The 19,571-nt window shown below is 38.9% G+C and overlaps 1 protein-coding gene across 1 annotated transcript; it reads left to right on the forward strand.

Annotated features, from left to right (window-relative positions):
• The first annotated feature begins 1,503 nt into the window (after nt 1–1,503).
• Nucleotides 1,504–18,003, forward strand: LOC108255810 (annexin A1). Its single transcript, XM_017452060.1, has 15 exons — nt 1,504–1,577; nt 7,930–7,998; nt 8,321–8,461; nt 8,924–8,994; nt 9,936–10,020; nt 10,424–10,518; nt 11,523–11,636; nt 12,451–12,541; nt 12,984–13,063; nt 13,158–13,214; nt 13,401–13,494; nt 15,849–15,944; nt 16,601–16,659; nt 16,774–16,896; nt 17,818–18,003. The coding sequence occupies exons 4-15, from the start codon at nt 8,935–8,937 to the stop codon at nt 17,875–17,877; spliced, it is 1,014 nt and encodes a 337-aa protein (XP_017307549.1). The 5' UTR covers nt 1,504–1,577; nt 7,930–7,998; nt 8,321–8,461; nt 8,924–8,934; the 3' UTR covers nt 17,878–18,003.
• The last annotated feature ends 1,568 nt before the right edge of the window (nt 18,004–19,571 follow it).

Raw genomic sequence — 19,571 nt, forward strand, 5'->3', positions numbered from 1 at the left:
AATGAGAGTGTGATCTATGACTAAGGTATATGTGCAACTAAGGGCCTAGTACCTTTCTGAAACAGGTACGGTAACTGTTGATTCTCACACAGAAACACACCTAAACATGGTTAAAACCTGTTAAAAGTTTTGCACGGACATGTTTAAGATCATCAAGACAGGAGTGATTATATAGAGTGATTATTTGATAACATAATGTTGTAATAATTGATAATAATTCCATGTTGCTGCCTTCTATTTTCTTTAGCAGACGTGCATGTACATGTACTGGTGACCGGAATTCAAAGCCTCATCTGTATGTGTTGCAGAGAAAACTGTTTAAAAAAATAATGTACACAGATATTCAAAGAGAAAAACAGGATGCTGAAGTAACCTGTGTACATATGTGAAGAGCTGGGCATGTTCGTAGATCTCATGAATGTGCGCTTTAGTAGTTACAAAGTATTAAATGATCTGCATTGTTCTGTACTGAAGGTAAAACAACATATGCATAATATTAGCTAGTCTTTTAAAAGGTTTAAAAATGTTTTAGATCTTGGCCAAATATGTAGTTTTCAGGTTATCAGCTACACCTAACTTGTATATAAATGCACTTGGTCAGGCCTCAAATACGATTACTCTGAAAGTGTCAATTAATTTTCCATAATAGCAGCTCTGATGACAGTGTCGGCTGTCTTTATATTAACGTGCTTGTACGGCAGACAATCGACATAATCTCAGCCTAATAATAAACATATTTAATGTGTTGTCATTTACTGAAAAATTGTTGACATGGTGAAGTTTCCTGTAAGGAGACGATTGTATTTATGGAAGGAGTCTCCAGTGTCAACGCTTTGTAACATTCAGTAAATTTTCAGGACAGATGAGTTTGTGCTTTTCTCAATAATATGACAACATGACATGCTTCTTTTTTTTTGTCTTATTACCATCAAGCGAGAGAGAGAGAGAGAGAGAGAGTGAGCGAGAGAGAAAAGACAGGCTGATGAGGGGACTACAGTTTACAGCTGCTATAATGTAAGTGATAACAGGAAGTAATGTCTTGCAGATGTCCACAACATTAAATGTAGCTATAAACATCATTTAAATCATAAAACAATGTGTAAGTAGAAAGACATAACAAAAATGTTACTTCTGAGAATAATAATAAAACTTCTGAGACTTTTTTCTGATTAATTTGCTACTGTTGTGTGCATGCTCTCATGTTAATTTGAATTCAAATGATTTTTACATAATATAATTGTTCATTAATTAATGTTGACAGGGACACTTTTAAATAATTTAGAAAAATGGCAGGGGCTCAAGCCCTCAGAGATGATGATATGGATCCAGACCATTTTTCTGTGGCATTTTTCACTTGCAGTGTTAATTTATCTTCTTTGTCTTATCCCTTAGTTCATACGACCAGTCATACTAACCACGCTGCTAAACATTAACTCTGCTTAACAACAGAGGTTTGTCACAGGTGTGGCACATAATTTAGTACAGTATTTAGTATTCAGTTTGTGACACAGCTATGAAGAGACTGCAGCACATGTTGTGCAACAAAAGCAACGTCACTTTACATCTACAGGAATGAGGTAATGAATTCATGTTGTGATAATTATACAAGGCAATATCACTGTTTCTATGTCAATACTTGGTTATATGATGTATTCTAATATATTTATGATGCAAAATGTGCTTGTGCTTCCTATGTGTAGTCTGCTGTGACCTCAACTCTCAATTGTAAGTCTCTTTGGATAAACAGAGGCCTACTCATGAAATAATTAAATCTCTCAGTATATATGACTTATTTTACTGTATCGTCTTGTATTTTAAGTTGTCATGACTTAACATACAAGAAAGTGTCGTGTGCAGTGGTATTGAGTCATAGTGGGTTAGTTGTTTGACTACCCAAGTTGAGCACTGGGAGACAGCAGGGTGTTGAGTAATCTGAATGCCTCAGGGAAGAAACCGTTGCGGTGTCTGCTGGCAGTAGCACGGATACTCCTACACCTTCTGCCAGATGGAAGAAGGGTGAGAGGGGTCATCTGCAATACTGATGGGTTTGTAGATGCAGTGGTTGTAGAATGAGGTGTCCATGGTGGATAGAGAGACTCTGATGATCTTTTCATCTGTTCTCACAATTTGCTGAAGGGTCTTGCAGTCAGAAGCTGTGCAGTTCCCGTACCACATGGTGAGACAGCTTGTCAGGACACTTTCTATCATCCCTCTCTAGAAGGCAGTGAGGATGGGAGGAGGAAGTTTGGTTCTCTTCAGGAAGTATAGGTGCTGCTGGGCCTTCTTGGCTAGTTCAAGAGAGGTCCGCTGTCATGTGCAAGAAATTTTGAGCTTTTGACTCTTTCCACAATTGTTCCATTGACGTGCAGTGGTGCGTGGTCCACTCAGGTTCTCCTGAAGTCAACAATCATCTATTTAGTCTTATCAACATTAAGAGATAGATGTCTCTACACCATTCTGCGAGCTGGTTCAACTCAGCCCTGTAAGCTGACTCATCATTGTTGCTGATGAGGCCCACGGCTGCAGTGTCATCAGCAAACTTGATGATGTGATTAGAACTGAAATTTGCAGCACAGTCCTAAATCAGCAAGGTAAACAGCAGTGGACTGAGCACATAGTCCTAGGGGGCACCAGTGTTCAGTGTGGTGTGCTGGAGGTGGAGATGCCGATCCTGACAGACTGGGGTCTCTCAGTCAAAAAGTCCAGGATCCAGTTGCAAAGGGAGGTGGTCAGACCCAGCAGGCTCAGCTTTGTTATCAGTTGTTGTGGGTTGATTTTGTTGAATGCTGAACTGAAGTCTATGAAGAGCATACTTACATAGTTGCCCGTTTGTCTAGATGGGTCAGAGAAAGATGGATGGTAGTACATATGGCTTCTTCTGTTGAGCGGTTGAGTGGTTATGTGTTTCATGACTAGCTGCTTGAAGCACTTCATGATGATAGGTGTGAGTGCAACGGACGTGTAGTCACTCAGGCAAGACACAGACGATTTCTTTTCGTCACAGGAATGATGGTGGTCACCTTGAAGCACAGAGGGATGACTGATTAGTGCAGGGAAATGTTAAAGATGTCTGTGAGGGCATCTGCAGCTGATCAGCTCATTCCCTGAGCACCCAGCCAGGTATGCTGTCAGGACCTGTAGCGTTCCGTGGGTTAACTCTGTACAGAGTTTTCTTGACATCTACTGCAGACAGACAATTTACTTGGTCAGTGGGAATTGGGGTGGTCTTCCATGCTGGCATATCGTTCTGTGCTTTGAACCATGTGTATAAATCACTCAGTGCAACTGGGAGCGAGGCATCATCATCACAGACAAGTGGTGTAACTTTGTGGTCTGTGATGGCCTGAATGCCTTGCCACATATGCCTTTCTGCATAGTTGCGCTTGGCTTCAGAGGGCTGCCTTGTTGTCAGACCTGAAGGCAGTGTCTCGGGTTTTCAGCAGTGAGATAACTTTTGCAGTCATCCACGGCTTCTAGTTTGTGCATGTAGTGATGGACTTGACGAAAGTCACATCATCTATGCATTTGCTGATGTAGCCAGTCACTCATGCTGTGTATTCCTCCAAGTCTGTGATGTTCTTCAATTTACTGAGGGTGCGGATCATCATTTTTGTTCATCCTCACTCACTTTAACCCCTGACTTTGTCATCACCGAATCTTATTCCTAATGTAGAAGAATAAATAAACACAAACATATTTGTCCATCCATCTTCTGCTACCTGAGCTTGTTGGGGCATGAGGAAGGCACTTATCCTTCAAATGTTATACTTTTTCACAAAATGAAAATTTAGCTCAATCACTCCATTTAAGTAGCTGCATTATCCTGTGCAGGGATGGAGCCAGACCCAGGAACACTGGGCGTGAGCCACATACACACCTTGGATGAGACTCCAGTCTGTCACAGGTCACCATGAACACACACTTTCACACACGGATTCAAACCTAGGGGTAGTGTAGCCAATTCACTAATCTGCATGTTTTTGGGTGGTTCTCACCTGTTTCAGAACCAGTTTGGCACTCTTCAAGAGTGGTCTGTATGCTGGGATTAGCACAACAGACATGTGTTCCAAGCAACCAAATCAACATGCTGGGGGGATTCTGGCAGCACTGATTTCAGATTCGAGTGGTTAAAGTCTCCAGCGACAATGAAACCCCATATAGTTCACTTAACACTTCCCTTGTGTTAGTGCCAGGGGGAATGTACACCGCAACAATGGTCATGGTGGTAAACTCTCTGGGGAGGTAGTATGGCTGGCATTTCACAGTAACAAACTCCACTAGCACCGGAAAGTAGCTTGGAACCACAACGGTATTCCAGCACTATTCGTTATTTATGCGAACCCACAGACCACCACCGCGAATCGGACAGTGTTCCTGACAGTGCTGATGTGAAAAGTAGCTTGGAACCAGAACAGTATTCTTGTACCATTCGTTATTTATGTGAAACCAGAGACCACTGCTGCGAGTCAGACAGTGTACCTGACAGTGCTGATGTCTGATAAAGATGAAATATTATTGTCTCTTTGACCTTATTGCTTCTGTAATGCACTGACTGAGAGTTTGGTTCCTGCTGTTCATCACAGTGGAGTAGAAGCAGAAAACTTGGATTTTTACCCTCTTCAATTTACTGAGTTTGCAGGATCGCCATTTTTGATCATCCTCACTCACTTTAACCCTTGACTTTGTCATCACCAAATCTTATTCCTAATGTAGAAGAATAAATAAACCCAAACTAATTTGGCCCCTTTTGCTACCTGAGATTGTTGGGGCATGAGGAAGGCACTTAACATTCAACTTTGTTTAACAAAAGGAAAATGTATCTCACCCACTCAGTTTCAGTAGTTAATTTATCCTGGGCACGGGTGGAGCCAGGACAAGGAACACCAGGCGTGAGGCAGATACACACATTGGACAGACTCCAGTCTGTCGAAGGGCACCATGAGTACACACTTTCACACACTCATTCACATCTAGGGGTAATTTAGTGTAGCCAGTTCACCAAGCTGCAAGTTTTTGGGTGGTGGGAGAAAATCAGAGAACCCGGATAAAACCCATGCAGTCACATAGACAACATGAGAAATGACGCACAGAGTTTCTCTGAGCCCAGGAAAAATCTGAATTCCTAGAAGATTTTAAAAAATCATGGGACTCTCCTATAACATGAAGTCAACATAAGTTAAAATTATGGGGTAGGACATTATTTTAGAATATTGATATACAAACTATTGACAAACTGACATTTCTACACTATTAATATTTGACATTTTGCATACAGTCCCCTCTAAAAGTACTGGAACAGCAAAGCCATTTCTATTTTTTTCACTATACATTGAAAAAATTGAGATCTGAGATCAAAAGCTTTTGATCAAAAGAGTTGGAGATCAAAAGATGGATGAGACAACAGAATTCATTTCCTCATATTTACATCTAGATGTGTTAAACAACATAAAACATGGCACCTTTTATCTGGGTTCACCCATTTTTTCAAGTGATAAAAAATACTGAAACAAACATACATACATACATACATACATACATACATACATACATACATACATAGATGATTTATTTGTCCTCAAAGAGGGAATTTTTTTCCACCATGGGTGTGTAGAAAACAAACACAACAACACCATAGATATTAACCATCAAAACAATCACAGACATAGATGGTGCCTGAGGCTGATAAATGTTTCTTGCTGCCCAGGTGTGCTCTGTTAAAGTGATTCTTTAAATAATTAATACCTCTGAATGTCTATGCATGGCTTGAGCCCTAAGTTTTTCCTGTGAAGACTGCATAAACCAACATGAAGACGAGAGAGCTGTCTATGGGAGAAAAGAGGGAGAAATCAGTCATTACACAAACATTGGGCATAGCCAATACAACAAGTTGGAATGTACTGAAAAAGAAAGAAAACATTTAAAAAAAAAATATGTGAAAATCCCCAAAACCACAGTCTGTGACATCACCAACAACCTTCACAGGGCAGGGGTGACAGTATCACAATTCACCCTTCGACAAAAACCATACCATAAGATGAAAACCCCTCATTAGCAGTAAGAATCAGAAAGCCAGTGAAATTTGCAAAGAAATACAAAGATGATCCACAAAAGTTCTGGAACATAGATTAACCTCTACCAAAATGATGGAAAGGCCAAAGTGTGGAGAAAGAAATGATCTGCTCATAATCCACAATATAGAATCTCATCAGTCAAGCATGGTGGAGGTAGTGTCATGGCTTGGGCTTGAATGACTGCTTCTGGACCAAGCTCACTAATCTTTATTGATAATGTAAATCGTGATGGTAGCAGTAGAATGAATTCAGAAGTTTACAGGAGCATTTTATTGGTCAATTTACAAAGAAATGCATCCAAATTAATCGGGAGAAACTTTATTATGCATCAAGACAATTATCGAAACACACTGCCAAGAACTTTCTCAGGGGGAAAAGTGGAAGGTTTTAGACTGGCAAAGTCAATCACCAGACCTAAACTCAGTTGATTAGCATTTCACCTCCTGAAGAGGAGACTATAGAGAGAAAATCCCCCAAAACAATCACCACGTGAAAGAGGCTGCGGTAAAAGCCAGGAAAAGCATCACAAAAGCAAAAAACTATTTGGTTATGTAAGTGTCACAGGCTTGATGCAATAATTGCAAGCAAGGGATATGCAACCAATTATCAAGTAGTGTTTAATTTATTTCAAGACGTATCTGTTCCTATACTTTTGCTCAGCTGAAAATTGGGTGGTCTGATACAAAAGGTTCTATGTTTTATGTTGTATAACACATCTACATGTAAATACCAGGAAATAAAAACTGAAATCCTAAACTCTCATCTCATATCCATCCTTTGATCTCAAACCCAAATGTATTTGGTGTATAGCACAAACAAATTAATTGGCCTTGCCGTTCCAATAGTTTCAGAGAGGAGAGTAACTCATAAACTAATTATTAAGTCTGAGCGATTAGGAGTAATCTGATCAGAGCCTTATTAAGTAAATGAGAGTGTGATCTATGACTAAGGTATATGTGCAACTAAGGGCCTAGTACCTTTCTGAAACAGGTACGGTAACTGTTGATTCTCACACAGAAACACACCTAAACATGGTTAAAACCTGTTAAAAGTTTTGCACGGACATGTTTAAGATCATCAAGACAGGAGTGATTATATAGAGTGATTATTTGATAACATAATGTTGTAATAATTGATAATAATTCCATGTTGCTGCCTTCTATTTTCTTTAGCAGACGTGCATGTACATGTACTGGTGACCGGAATTCAAAGCCTCATCTGTATGTGTTGCAGAGAAAACTGTTTAAAAAAATAATGTACACAGATATTCAAAGAGAAAAACAGGATGCTGAAGTAACCTGTGTACATATGTGAAGAGCTGGGCATGTTCGTAGATCTCATGAATGTGCGCTTTAGTAGTTACAAAGTATTAAATGATCTGCATTGTTCTGTACTGAAGGTAAAACAACATATGCATAATATTAGCTAGTCTTTTAAAAGGTTTAAAAATGTTTTAGATCTTGGCCAAATATGTAGTTTTCAGGTTATCAGCTACACCTAACTTGTATATAAATGCACTTGGTCAGGCCTCGAATATGATTACTCTGAAAGTGTCAATTAATTTTCCATAATAGCAGCTCTGATGACAGTGTCGGCTGTCTTTATATTAACGTGCTTGTACGGCAGACAATCGACATAATCTCAGCCTAATAATAAACATATTTAATGTGTTGTCATTTACTGAAAAATTGTTGACATGGTGAAGTTTCCTGTAAGGAGACGATTGTATTTATGGAAGGAGTCTCCAGTGTCAACGCTTTGTAACATTCAGTAAATTTTCAGGACAGATGAGTTTGTGCTTTTCTCAATAATATGACAACATGACATGCTTCTTTTTTTTTGTCTTATTACCATCAAGTGAGAGCGAGAGAGAGCGAGAGAAAAAAGACAGGCTGATGAGGGGACTACAGTTTACAGCGGCTATAATGTAAGTGATAACAGGAAGTAATGTCTCACAGATGTCCACAACATTAAATGTAGCTATAAACATCATTTAAATCATAAAACAATGTGTAAGTAGAAAGACATAACAAAAATGTTACTTCTGAGACTAATAATAAAACTTCTGAGACTTTTTTCTGATTCATTTGCTACTGTTATGTGCATGCTCTCATGTTAATTTGAATTCAAATGATTTTTACATAATATAATTGTTTATTAATTAATGTTGAGAGGGACACTTTTAAATAATAAAGGGTGTGGTGGTACATTTATGATATATTTCTTTCACTCCCTGGGTTCCTGTAAAGTGCAGCAATTAGCCACACCCACAAAGACACAGAAATCAAGCCAACCTAAAATTTCGCCACACTTGTTACGTCAGAGTGTGGATATAATAAACCTGCGGTGTTTGTGCAGCATCTCCACCGTCTGTCAGAGCGAAGATCTTGGTAAGTGAAGAGTTGAGATGTCCTCAGTGATTTGATTTCTTTCATTCATTTATGTGTTTATTTATTTATTAATTTTTAAAGATGATTCCTTTTTGGCCTTCTCAATATATGGAGTACTATAGTGATGCTGGAAAACTGTTTGAAAACTTCCAAACTAATTACAATGATTTTAAAAGGTCTACATATATAATAATGCAATATAGCTTATGTCTTGAAGCATAATATATTCAACCTAGGTTGCATATGTATGATATTTAAGTGCAGATATTTTTTATATTTCCTAATTATGAAGTTTTAAAAAAAAAAAAAAAAAAAAAAAGCTTTGCATGCACATGCATGAGAAGTGAATCATCTGTATTACACTTCACTGCATGACTGTGATTTCAGTCACTTTTTTCCAATTGAATGTATTATTATGAGATTTAAAGCCTTGCCACTTAATCAGAATATTATTTCTTGCAGATCCATCCAACATGGCTTTCCGTGGCGAGTTTCTTAAGCAGGTTATATATCTGGGTGTACCTGATGATGTTGTAAGTTTCCATAACAGTTTTTGAAGGAATGAGTGAAAAAACAACTCCTTTTTCTCTTCATCAGACAGAAAAATTTACCATGAGAGAGAAAGAGAGGGGGGGGGGGGGGGGGGGGGAGTGTTTGAGTCTGATGTGAGCATGTCCTCTCTGGATTAAATCAGCTTTTTTTTCAAGAATAGCAACAAGTGTGTATTAGTTTACCTGAGTGTGTTTCATGTTTCTGAAGCAGTTGTAGGCAATAACTTTGATGTTTGCAGATTTATTAAAGGTATAGTTTGGCCAAAATTTCCTCCTTACTAAAAATGTAATTGATCAGCCAAGACACGTTTGGTTCTCATGCTTACTTTTGCACGGGCTTTCCAAAGCTAATCTTGTTATCAAGTGAGCGAAGCTTATGGTTACTGGTTTAGCATGACTAAAACATGGCATGCTTGTTGTGGTTTCTGACACAGTTGTCTATAAAAATGGACAAATGTTCCACCTTTAAGCTGAATCACTTCAGCTTATGAATCGCTTTTTGAATCAGTTCATCTTCTGAACCATTTCTGCTTTTGTATCACTTTCTTATGCACAATTTTCCTTAGCACATAGCTAATTTATAAAGGCTAGTTTGGATATTACAAGTGATCCAGATGATAATTTTAACGGAGACGTTTCTCTTTTGATGAACTGTTCATGTACAAATATCTCTGAGCTTATACATGTTGTTTTCATGTATACATGTTGTGAGTGTGTGATTATTTAGACATGAAGCCTGCACAGTGTGTGTGAAAAGGAAACTTATAGATCCACTGCAAAGAATATCTGGGCAGATAAAATAGCAGATAAAAATGTGTCAATTTAAACTCTTGTCAAACTATCCCTTTAAGAGTATGGATGTTTTGCGAGGTAGATTTTGTGTGTGTGTTTTAACCGTGTGTGTGTGTGTTTTTGTTTTGTAGGGTTGTCAGGGGACTGTGATACTATTCCCTCAGTTTAACCCAGCCGGAGATGCGGCCTTTCTGGACCAAGCCATCAAGACAAAGGGTAACATGATCAAACAGATCAAACTGACCTGTGTAACAACAAACACGGTTTCATCTGCACTAAATCATGAGCCATATACTCTGACTCATGAATTAAATAAACTGTAGATACTCTACATGTGTATGCATGTGTGTGTGTGTGTGTGTGTGTGTGTGTGTGTGTGTGTGTGTGTGTGTGTCTGTGTGTGGTAGCCTGGGAAAACCCTTCATATGGTGCAATTCTAACATTTGCTTCTAGCTCTGAAATATGTTTTCCTTTTGCATATGTCTCTGTTAGAATGATCTAGATGGATAATGTGACCTGTATTAATCATACAGGCTACACTGCTGATGCTATTATTTTTCTTTGTGTTGTTGAATTGCACTGTGTGTAAGTGTTCTGACCTGTAGTTCGTTGCTCTCAGGTGTAGATGAGGACACCATCATCAATATTCTCGTGAAGCGGACCAATAATCAGAGGCAGCAGATCAAAGCTGCGTATCAGAAGGCCACTGGCAAGGTGAAGTCTCTAAAACTTTTCAGGAAAACACGTATTGGATGTTGCTTAAGTTGGATTCTGGCAAAAAAAATTAAAAACTTTGAATAGTCACTAAATCAATGTACAGGATAGTAGTTTATTTTTAACAATTAATGTTTTGGTGTGCTTCAGTTAAATTGGAATGAAATCCTTTTTCACTTTTAAGTATAAAGGATAGAAGTATAAACAGAGTAAGGATAAACAGACTATAAAATGTTTGAACTTTACTTGTGGTTGAGCTACATGGAAAAAAAAGAGAAAAAATTCTCTAGTCTTTATTACTACATAATAGAAAATATCAACATTTGAAGGGTTTTGCCTGGCCAACACTTGGACGCATACCTGAGGGCTGATAAAGTGAGTCTACTAAATTGCACTAGTAAATCCACAAGACTCAATTGCTTATTGTTTAATCCAAGATACTCAGTTGTTGACTCAATAAAGCCAGTAAGCTCTCCCATACCCATGCTGTGGCTCACTTTTACTCATCACCAAACCTCACCTAATAAAGATTTCTGTAGTCAGAGACCCATTTGACTATAAAATAAATTCCACTGACCACCTCAGTACAGAGTTATTTCATGAACATTATCTAGATTTTTCAAAGAGTTTTTTTTTTTTGGCACCATAAAGCATTAGGTCTGAGCTGACTTTTGTGCTTGGACCCCTGAATATAATAATGTTGAAAATAAGGGCTGTGAATCCCACCACTGTAACAACATAAAATAAAAAATAAAATCATGTACTCCACTTTGAGATCAGGTATAGCTCAAGTGTAGGAAGTCTATAAAGAAGACACACATTGACTCAACCATGAGGCATAAATATCACTAAAGAGTAAATGTTAGTATACTGATAGAGATAACATGATAAATGGTTATAGAAGCAGATTTTTCAAATAAACAATTATATGTACTTAGGGTGTGTATGCCCACTTTTTGGAAATGACTAAAACTGGTGAAAAACGTTGCCCCTTTTGTGCGCAGCCCCTCGATGTCGCTCTGCAGGCAGCACTGAAAGGTGAGCTGGAGGATGTGGTTCTGGCTTTGCTCAAGACTCCTGCTCAGTATGATGCCCAGCAGCTCAAACTGGCCATTAAGGTAATACACTGAATCCTTACCATGAATGTTTTGGAGGTCATCTTCTAAGTCACAGCTCTGTAGTTTCCCAGTTTTCCACTCCGGTACATCTCGTGTAAAGCAGGAAGGCATTTGATGTGTGTTGTTCTAGCCTAGTCAATACATCCTTGATTGCGTTCCTTTGGCATTTCACTCAGGACAGTGTTTTCTTGACAGTGATGTTTGCTGTGCAGATGTTTGCAGATTATATTTAATAAAATTGTGCAGGATTGCATAGAAATGAAGACATGTGATGTAGAATACATTTAATTTGTAGCCACAATGGTCAAACCATCTCATTTCTTTTTAAAGAGGAGGACTTCTGACATCTGATTAAGGGCCAAATGGTGGTTTTACCTACATTCTGTAGCTGATTATGTACGTTGGCCATATTGCTCTAGCCAGATGCTGCTCTAGCCAGATGCATGGCAACCAATAGTAAATCAGGACAGGAACACCATCTAGCAACCAGTGTGAAGTGATTTGAGCAATGTGAGCTGATAAATCACTGACTGCATGAAAACAGGGATGCCCACTCCCTGAGTACATATACACTTGTGGAGCAAGTGACCATTCATTTGATGCAAGTGATCAATTTTATCAAGTCATGAGGGGGAAGGATGTGTTGAAAATTCTATAAGAACATAGTGTAAATTGTGTTGTGTCAGGGTACAGCAGAACTGGATTTGTTTCAACTGAATTGCATTAAATATAACGAACCTGTATTCATCCATTTTCTGAATCTATGATGCAATTATGAGGATGTCTTGATCTCTAGCGCTTGCTCACGTTCTAGGGCTTGGGTACAGAGGAGGACACCTTGATTGAGATTTTGGCCTCCAGATCCAATAAGGAGATCAGAGACATCAAACATGCCTACAAGGAGGGTAAGCTTGACTTTTTATTTATGGGAAAATGGATGAAAATATCAGGGTATGGTAGTTGAAGCTTCTCTTCTGATGGTGTTGAGGCTCGTAAATGATGTATAGATATTAACCGAGCACAAATTCATAATCAGAAGAGGATTTCATGTGGGTTTGATGGGTTACAGTGCGAGCACCACATGGACCCATTCCTGATGAATACAGTTTCTACCATAAGGCATAGCTGAGAAAGCTAATTTATTGAGACAGTTAATAACCTGGAAAGGACTGACCCAAAGTCATCTATGACTCTGCATCCCACCATGGTGTCACTGAATATTTTTAAAATTTTTATTTATTTATTCTGTAAATATTAAGCTAACTAGCTAACAGTGACTCACTCAATGCATGGAGTATCTGACTTATAATAGGAATAAGCAACCAAAATTTATATTATTTTCTATAGAATTCAAGAAGGAGCTGGAGGCCGACATTAAGTCTGACACGAGCGGATACTTCAGGGATTGCCTTCTGGCTCTCTGCAAGGTGGATTCATAACTGAACACAGTGTTTGGGTGAAGGGGAATAGTGAGGGTTTGTGTGTAAACAACTGAATTTCTACACTTTGCTTGTCCTACAGGCTACCAGAAGTGAGGACAAGACTGTGCATGCAGATCTGGCTGAAAAAGACGCCAAGGTAAGGAAATGTGTGTGTGTGTGTGTGTGTGTGTGTGTGTGTGTGTGTGTGTGTGTGTGTGTGTGTGTGTGTGTGTGTGTGTGTGTGTGTGTGTGTGTGTGTGTGTGTGTGTGTGTGTGTGCGCAGGCACTTTGTATTTATGCTTTTATCTTGACTTGCTAATGTACGATGTGTGCAATTCTCTAGGATCTCTATGAGGCCGGAGAGAAGAGGAAAGGCACCGACTGCTCTGTGTTCATCAACATCCTGACCAGCAGGAGCGCTCCTCAACTCAGAAAAGGTACATATTTAACCATATTTAATTGTACAGAATTGTATAGAAAATTTAAAATGTCACCGATTTTAACCCTACATTCACACGAACAAGTGAAAAGTTGCTGTTATTTTGTCTCTTATGGGCACTGCCCAGCATTCTGATGAGAAATGGAAGCAGCTACAGTGTCTCACAAAAGTGAGTCCACCCCTCACATTTTTGTAAATATTTGATTATATCTTTTCATGTGACAACACTGAAGAAATAACACTTTGCTACACTGTAAAGTAGTGAGTGTACAGCTTGTATAACAGTGTAAATTTGCTGTCCCCTCAAAATAACTCAACACAAAAGTGGCAACAAAAGTGAGTACACCCCTAAGTGAAAATGTCCAAATTGGGCCCAAAGTGTCAATATTTTGTGTGGCCACCATTATTTTCCAGCACTGCCTTAACCCCCTTGGGCATGGAGTTCACCAGAGCTTCACAGGATGCCACTGGAGTCCTCTTCTACTCCTCCATGATGACATCACGGAGTTGGAGGATGTTAGAGACCTTGTGCTCCTCCACCTTCCGTTTGAGGATGCCCGACAGATGCTCAATAGGGTTTAGGTCTGGAGACATGCTTGGCCAGTCCATCACCTTCACCCTCAGCCTCTTTAGCAAGGCAGTGGTCATCTTGGAGGTGTGTTTGGGGTCGTTATCATGCTGGAATACTGCCCTGCGGCCCAGTCTCCGAAGGGAGGGGATCATGCTCTGCTTCAGTATGTCACAGTGCATGTTGACATTCATGGATCCCTCAATTAACTGTAGCTCCCCAGTGCCGGCAGCACTCATGCAAACCCCAGAGTCCCACCACCATGCTTGACTTTAGGCAAGACACACTTGTCTTTGTACTCCTTACCTGGTTGCTGAACCAAATAAGTTTACCTTGGTCTCATCAGACCACAGGACATGGTTCCAGTAATCCATGTCCTTAGTCTGCTTGTCTTCAGCAAACTGTTTGCGGGCTTTCTTGTGCATCATCTTTAGAAGAGGCTTCCTTCTGGGATGACAGCCATGCAGACCTTCAACCTCTGCAGTAATGCTGGCAGCACTCATACATCTATTTCCCAAACACAACCTCTGGATATGATGCTGAGCACGTGAACTCAACTTCTTTGGTCGACCATGGCGAGGCCTGTTCTGAGTGGAACCTGTCCTGTTAAACTGTATGGTCTTGGCCACCGTGCTGCAGCTCAGTGTCAGGGTCTTGGCAATCTTCTTATAGCCTAGGCCATCTTTATGTAGAGCAACATTTATTTTTTTCAGATCCTCAGAGAGTTCTTTGCCATGAGGTGCCATGTTGAACTTCCAGTGACCCTTATGAGGGAGTGTGAGAGCGATGACACTAAATTTAACACACCTGCTCCCCATTCACACCTGAGACCTTGTAACACTAACAAGTCACATGACACCGGGCAGGGAAAATGGCTAATTGGGCCCAATTTGGACATTTTCACTTAGGGGTGTACTCACTTTTGTTGTCAGCGGTTTAGACATTAATGGCTGTGTGTGGCCAGCAAATTTACACTGTTACACAAGCTGTACACTCACTACTTTACATTGTAGCAAAGTGTCATTTCTTCAGTGTTGTCACATTAAAAGATATAATCAAATATTTACAAAAATGTGAGGGGTGTTCTCACTTTTGTGAGATACTGTAGATATAGATGGATGGATAGATAGCACGATCTGCCAACTAGTTAAACATAAATTAAATAATGCACTAATCAGTGTAAAAAATCAGTTGTTTGAACGTTACGTTCTGGACTTTGTACAAGCCTCATTGGCAGATTAGCAAAACCAGCTAACTGTACTAGCTACGTACATTCCCCAGAGGCAATAAGGGTCTCTGCTACTTTATTCCATGCTTAATTGTTCTTTTTAATGTCTCTGATATGCACATGACATCATAATATAAAACCATGGTTATGAGTTTTTCTTCCATTTTTGCAAGTCAAACCGTTTTGTACTAAAGTTCTGAGCTGAAGTTGAGTGAGGAACTGAAGAAACGTTGGACCATATGCACCATAGTGTTGGTCCAAGGAATTATTCTAATTGTTTGGGTTTGTATCTTTACTGTGTCATACCTAATCCTAATTCAAAAGTATTGAGTGCTTGTGGCATTTCAGTGGAATCTAAAAGCATGGTAGCATTAGGAATTTTCAAACTTGTTTGCAATGTGAGTGTTTAATTTATACAACAGGCTTGGAATTTGAACTCCACTTACAAAAACAATGTTAACTTAAACTGCTGAGCTACACCAGTCCTCCAGATTGAACTAAGCATTGTTATTATATAAAAGCTTGTCTCAGTTTGTCTCATTTCATTGTCTTCCAGTTTTTGAATGCTATTCCAAGTTCAGCAAAGTGGATATGGCCAAAGCAGTTGACCTGGAGCTAAAGGGAGACATTGAGAACCTTTTGGTTGCCATTGGTAAGATATTCATGCTTGTTCTATCATTCTATACTGATGGGTCATATTTAGGGTTGGTTTGAGGAAAAATAATATAGCAACTCGCGGGGATGAGATCAAGGGTTCAATCCCAGCTGGTTGAGCAAGTTAGCTGCAAGTTTGGACAAAAGCATTAATGGAACACAATTATACCTTTCTCCTGTGTTTTAAAGTTTATTTGAGGTTTTGTTTCCCTTTTCCGTCCCTTGATTGCCACTCCCTGACACGCCTGTTAGCTCTCAGTTGCAAAAATATGGCAAGAATGATGTGTTGGAACGTACAACCGGCCATAAAGTGTTTGTTGTGCATCAGGACAAAAAATTTTTTTTTTAAAAAAATCCCCAAAACAGATCTTGTCAATTTTACACCAATGAAGATTCAAGATTAACAGGGTTTTTCCCCCCATATATCAATAATGAAGAAGAAATAAAGAAATATTCTGCAAATTGGATATTAATTTATAGAGTCTAGAATATTCATGTAGATACGAATTGTTGATTACTTTGTTGGCCATTGATTATAATGTCCTAAGTTCGTATTTATTGAGGAAAATCTGTTCCCATGTCAACATGCCGATGCTTTGTAAATATCACCCCACCTTTATGAGGGAATCATTTCTCCTTTTTTGTCTCTGCTAGTCAAATGTGCTGGAAGCAAACCTGCTTACTTCGCTGAAAAACTCAACCTGGCAATGAAGGTAAATGCATTTTGGGTTTTTATATCTACTCCACTCCCCTGAGCATGGGGTGTGCAGTCTATATGCTAATGAACGATTGCAGAGCTAAATGTATTTTGTATTACTTGCGTATAGGGCTCCGGCTACAGAGGGAAGATCCTGACCCGCATCATGGTGAGCCGCTCGGAGATCGACATGGTGCAGATCAAGAATGAATACAAGAAGAAATACGGCAAGACTCTCTACAAGGACATTCTGGTAGGTTCTGATAAAGTAATAGATGAAAATTAAAAAGTGCTGCTAATTGGTGTTTCCATCTGCTTGTCTGCCTAATCTCTCAAACTGCTATAAGGCAAATAAATAAAAGAGCTAACAAATGATAATGGCAAACCTATTTTTTAAATTGCGTTTGTATTTGCATGCTCCACAACAAATCTTGGAAGGCAGATCCCCTCTTGGGTACATTATTTTGCCTAATTTGAAGGCATGTTTCCTTCTCAGTGTGGGCTGTCCTACGATTCCATTCTCCAGGTCAACCATGAACATCCATTTTGACAAACATAGCTGAATAAACCTGACCAAGTTTACAGTTGTATGTCGTTGTAGTTGTAGCTACCAGCAGTGTTTTTCGTGTTGATTCTGTTTCTCAAATTGGCTCTATGTAAACGAAAGTGTAAACAAGGAACTTAGATTTTATGCAACCAAATGGGGAGATGTCGGTTAAAATGTGCCATTCTGTAGTTATACTACTACTACTACTAATAATAATAATAATAATAATAATAATAATAATAATAATAATAATAATGGCAGTAGCAATAAACACCAGTGTGGTCTTTCTTTGTAATGTAGGCTTCGTATCTGCCCACCTGCTCCTGCTAGCTAAGAGTAAAACCACCTACAACTTTTTGGTTTGACCCTATAGGATCCCAGTCTCAATACACCTCTAGTACAGTGTATTTAATATCGTGGTCTGTGGTTTAGGACAAGATCAATAACTATATCTTAACCTCTTCATAATACACAAATAGTCATTTTCCATTTTGCATAATTAAAAAAATATATCAATTCACTTAACATTAGGAGCAGTGTAGTTGCAACATTGCATCATTGCATCAAGTTGTACACTGTGCTGAGATTTTCTTTCAGTGGTCTGATCATGCTTTTTGTCATTTTCAGGACGACACCCAGGGTGACTATGAGAAGATCCTGCTGGCATTGTGTGGAAGTGATCAGTAAACTGCAGCACCTGTTTCTGTTCATTGTGAAGATACTTATTTTCCACATAAAAAAGAAAAACTCATAATGAATTAAGTGATCATCAAGCACATTTGTGATTAAAGAATGAAATTTCTTTGAGTGCCATTGCTGTGTGTCTGAGTTTGCTTGGGGGAAATGGCTTCAGTAACACACAACTGCAGTATATTTCCGTGGGAAAGCAGTGGGGGTAGTGACACGTGGTGTGGGTGTGATGATTGTGATGCTTGGCTAGACTTACTGTGAACATCAGAATGCAGGCACCAATGCATTCACTGTTCGTGTGTCTGGAGTAATGGAACAGCAGAGGACAGACAGAATCAGACAATAAAATAACACTGTGGCAAGTATACAATATTTGGCAAGTAATACAAGGTACTGAGAAATACCGTAGTGCCTGAAAGTTTGTAAGAATTAATTGAAATAGAATGTTCTATATATCTGCATAAATATGACCTAAAACATCAGATTTTCACACAAGTATTTAAAAAAAGAAAGATTCATGTTAAACAAATGTGACAAAATATTATTCTTGGTCATATATTTACTGAGGAAAATTATCCAATATTACATATCTATGAGTGGCAAAAGTATGTGAACCTCTAAGATTAGCAGTTTAATTTGAAGGTGAAATTAGAGTCAGTTGTTTTCCAAATTCAAGACCATTATTATCCTTCCCAGGAGTGGTCAACCAATAAAGATCACTCCAAGTGCAAGACGTGTAATAGTCTGTGAGTTCACAAAGGAGCCCAGGGTAAAACTTAAGCAACTAAATACCTTTCTTACATTGGCCAATGTTAATGTTCATGAGTCCACCATCAGGAGAACACTGAACAACAATGGTGTCCATGACAGGTTGCAAGGAGAAAGGCACTGCTCTCCAAAAGAACATTGCTGCCCCTCTGCAGTTTGCTAAAGATGGACAAGCCAACAGGCTATTGGAATATTTTGTAAATAGATGAGACCAAAATATAATTTTTGGTTTAAATGAGAAAAGTTATCCCATCTGTGAAACATGGTGGTGGTAGTGTCATTGTTTGGGCCTGTTTTACTGCATCTGGGCAGGACGACTCGCCATCATTGATGGAACAATGAACTCTGAATTATACCAGCGAAATCTAAAGGAAAACGTCAGGACATCTGTCCATGAACTGAATCTCAAGAGAAAGTGGGTCATGCAGCAACACAACAACCCTAAGAACACAAACCAGAGAATGGTTAAAGAAGAATAAAGTTAATGTTTTGGAATGGCCCTGACCTTAATCCAATACAAATGTTGTGGAAGAACCTGAAGCAAGCAGTTCATGTGAGGAAACCCACCAACATGCAAGAGTTGAAGCTGTTCTGTACTGAGGAATGGACTAAAATTCCTACAAGCCGATGTGCAGGACTGATCAACAATTACCGGAAATGTTTAGCTGCAGTTGTTGCTGCACAAGGGGATCACACCAGATACTGAAAGCAAAGGTTCATATACTTTTGCCACTCACAGATATGCAATATTGGACCATTTTCTTCAATAAATAAATGACCAAGTATAATATTTTTGTCTTATTTGTTAACTTGGTTCTCCTGATCTACTTTTAGGACTTGTTTGAAAATTGGATGATGTTTTAGGTCATATTTATGCAGAAATATAGAACATTATATCACAAACTTTTAAGCACCACTGTACA

This window comes from Ictalurus punctatus, chromosome 22, assembly GCF_001660625.3.
Source record: "Ictalurus punctatus breed USDA103 chromosome 22, Coco_2.0, whole genome shotgun sequence".
In the NCBI taxonomy this organism is placed as follows: domain Eukaryota; kingdom Metazoa; phylum Chordata; class Actinopteri; order Siluriformes; family Ictaluridae; genus Ictalurus; species Ictalurus punctatus.

Coding starts and splice junctions, on each gene's coding strand:
- LOC108255810 (XM_017452060.1), top strand. CDS start 8,935: ATGGCTTTCCGTGGCGAGTTTCTTAAGCAGGTTATATATCTGGGTGTA. Junction 10,021..10,423: donor CCAAGCCATCAAGACAAAGG/GTAACATGATCA, acceptor CGTTGCTCTCAG/GTGTAGATGAGGACACCATC. Junction 15,945..16,600: donor GAACCTTTTGGTTGCCATTG/GTAAGATATTCA, acceptor TGTCTCTGCTAG/TCAAATGTGCTGGAAGCAAA.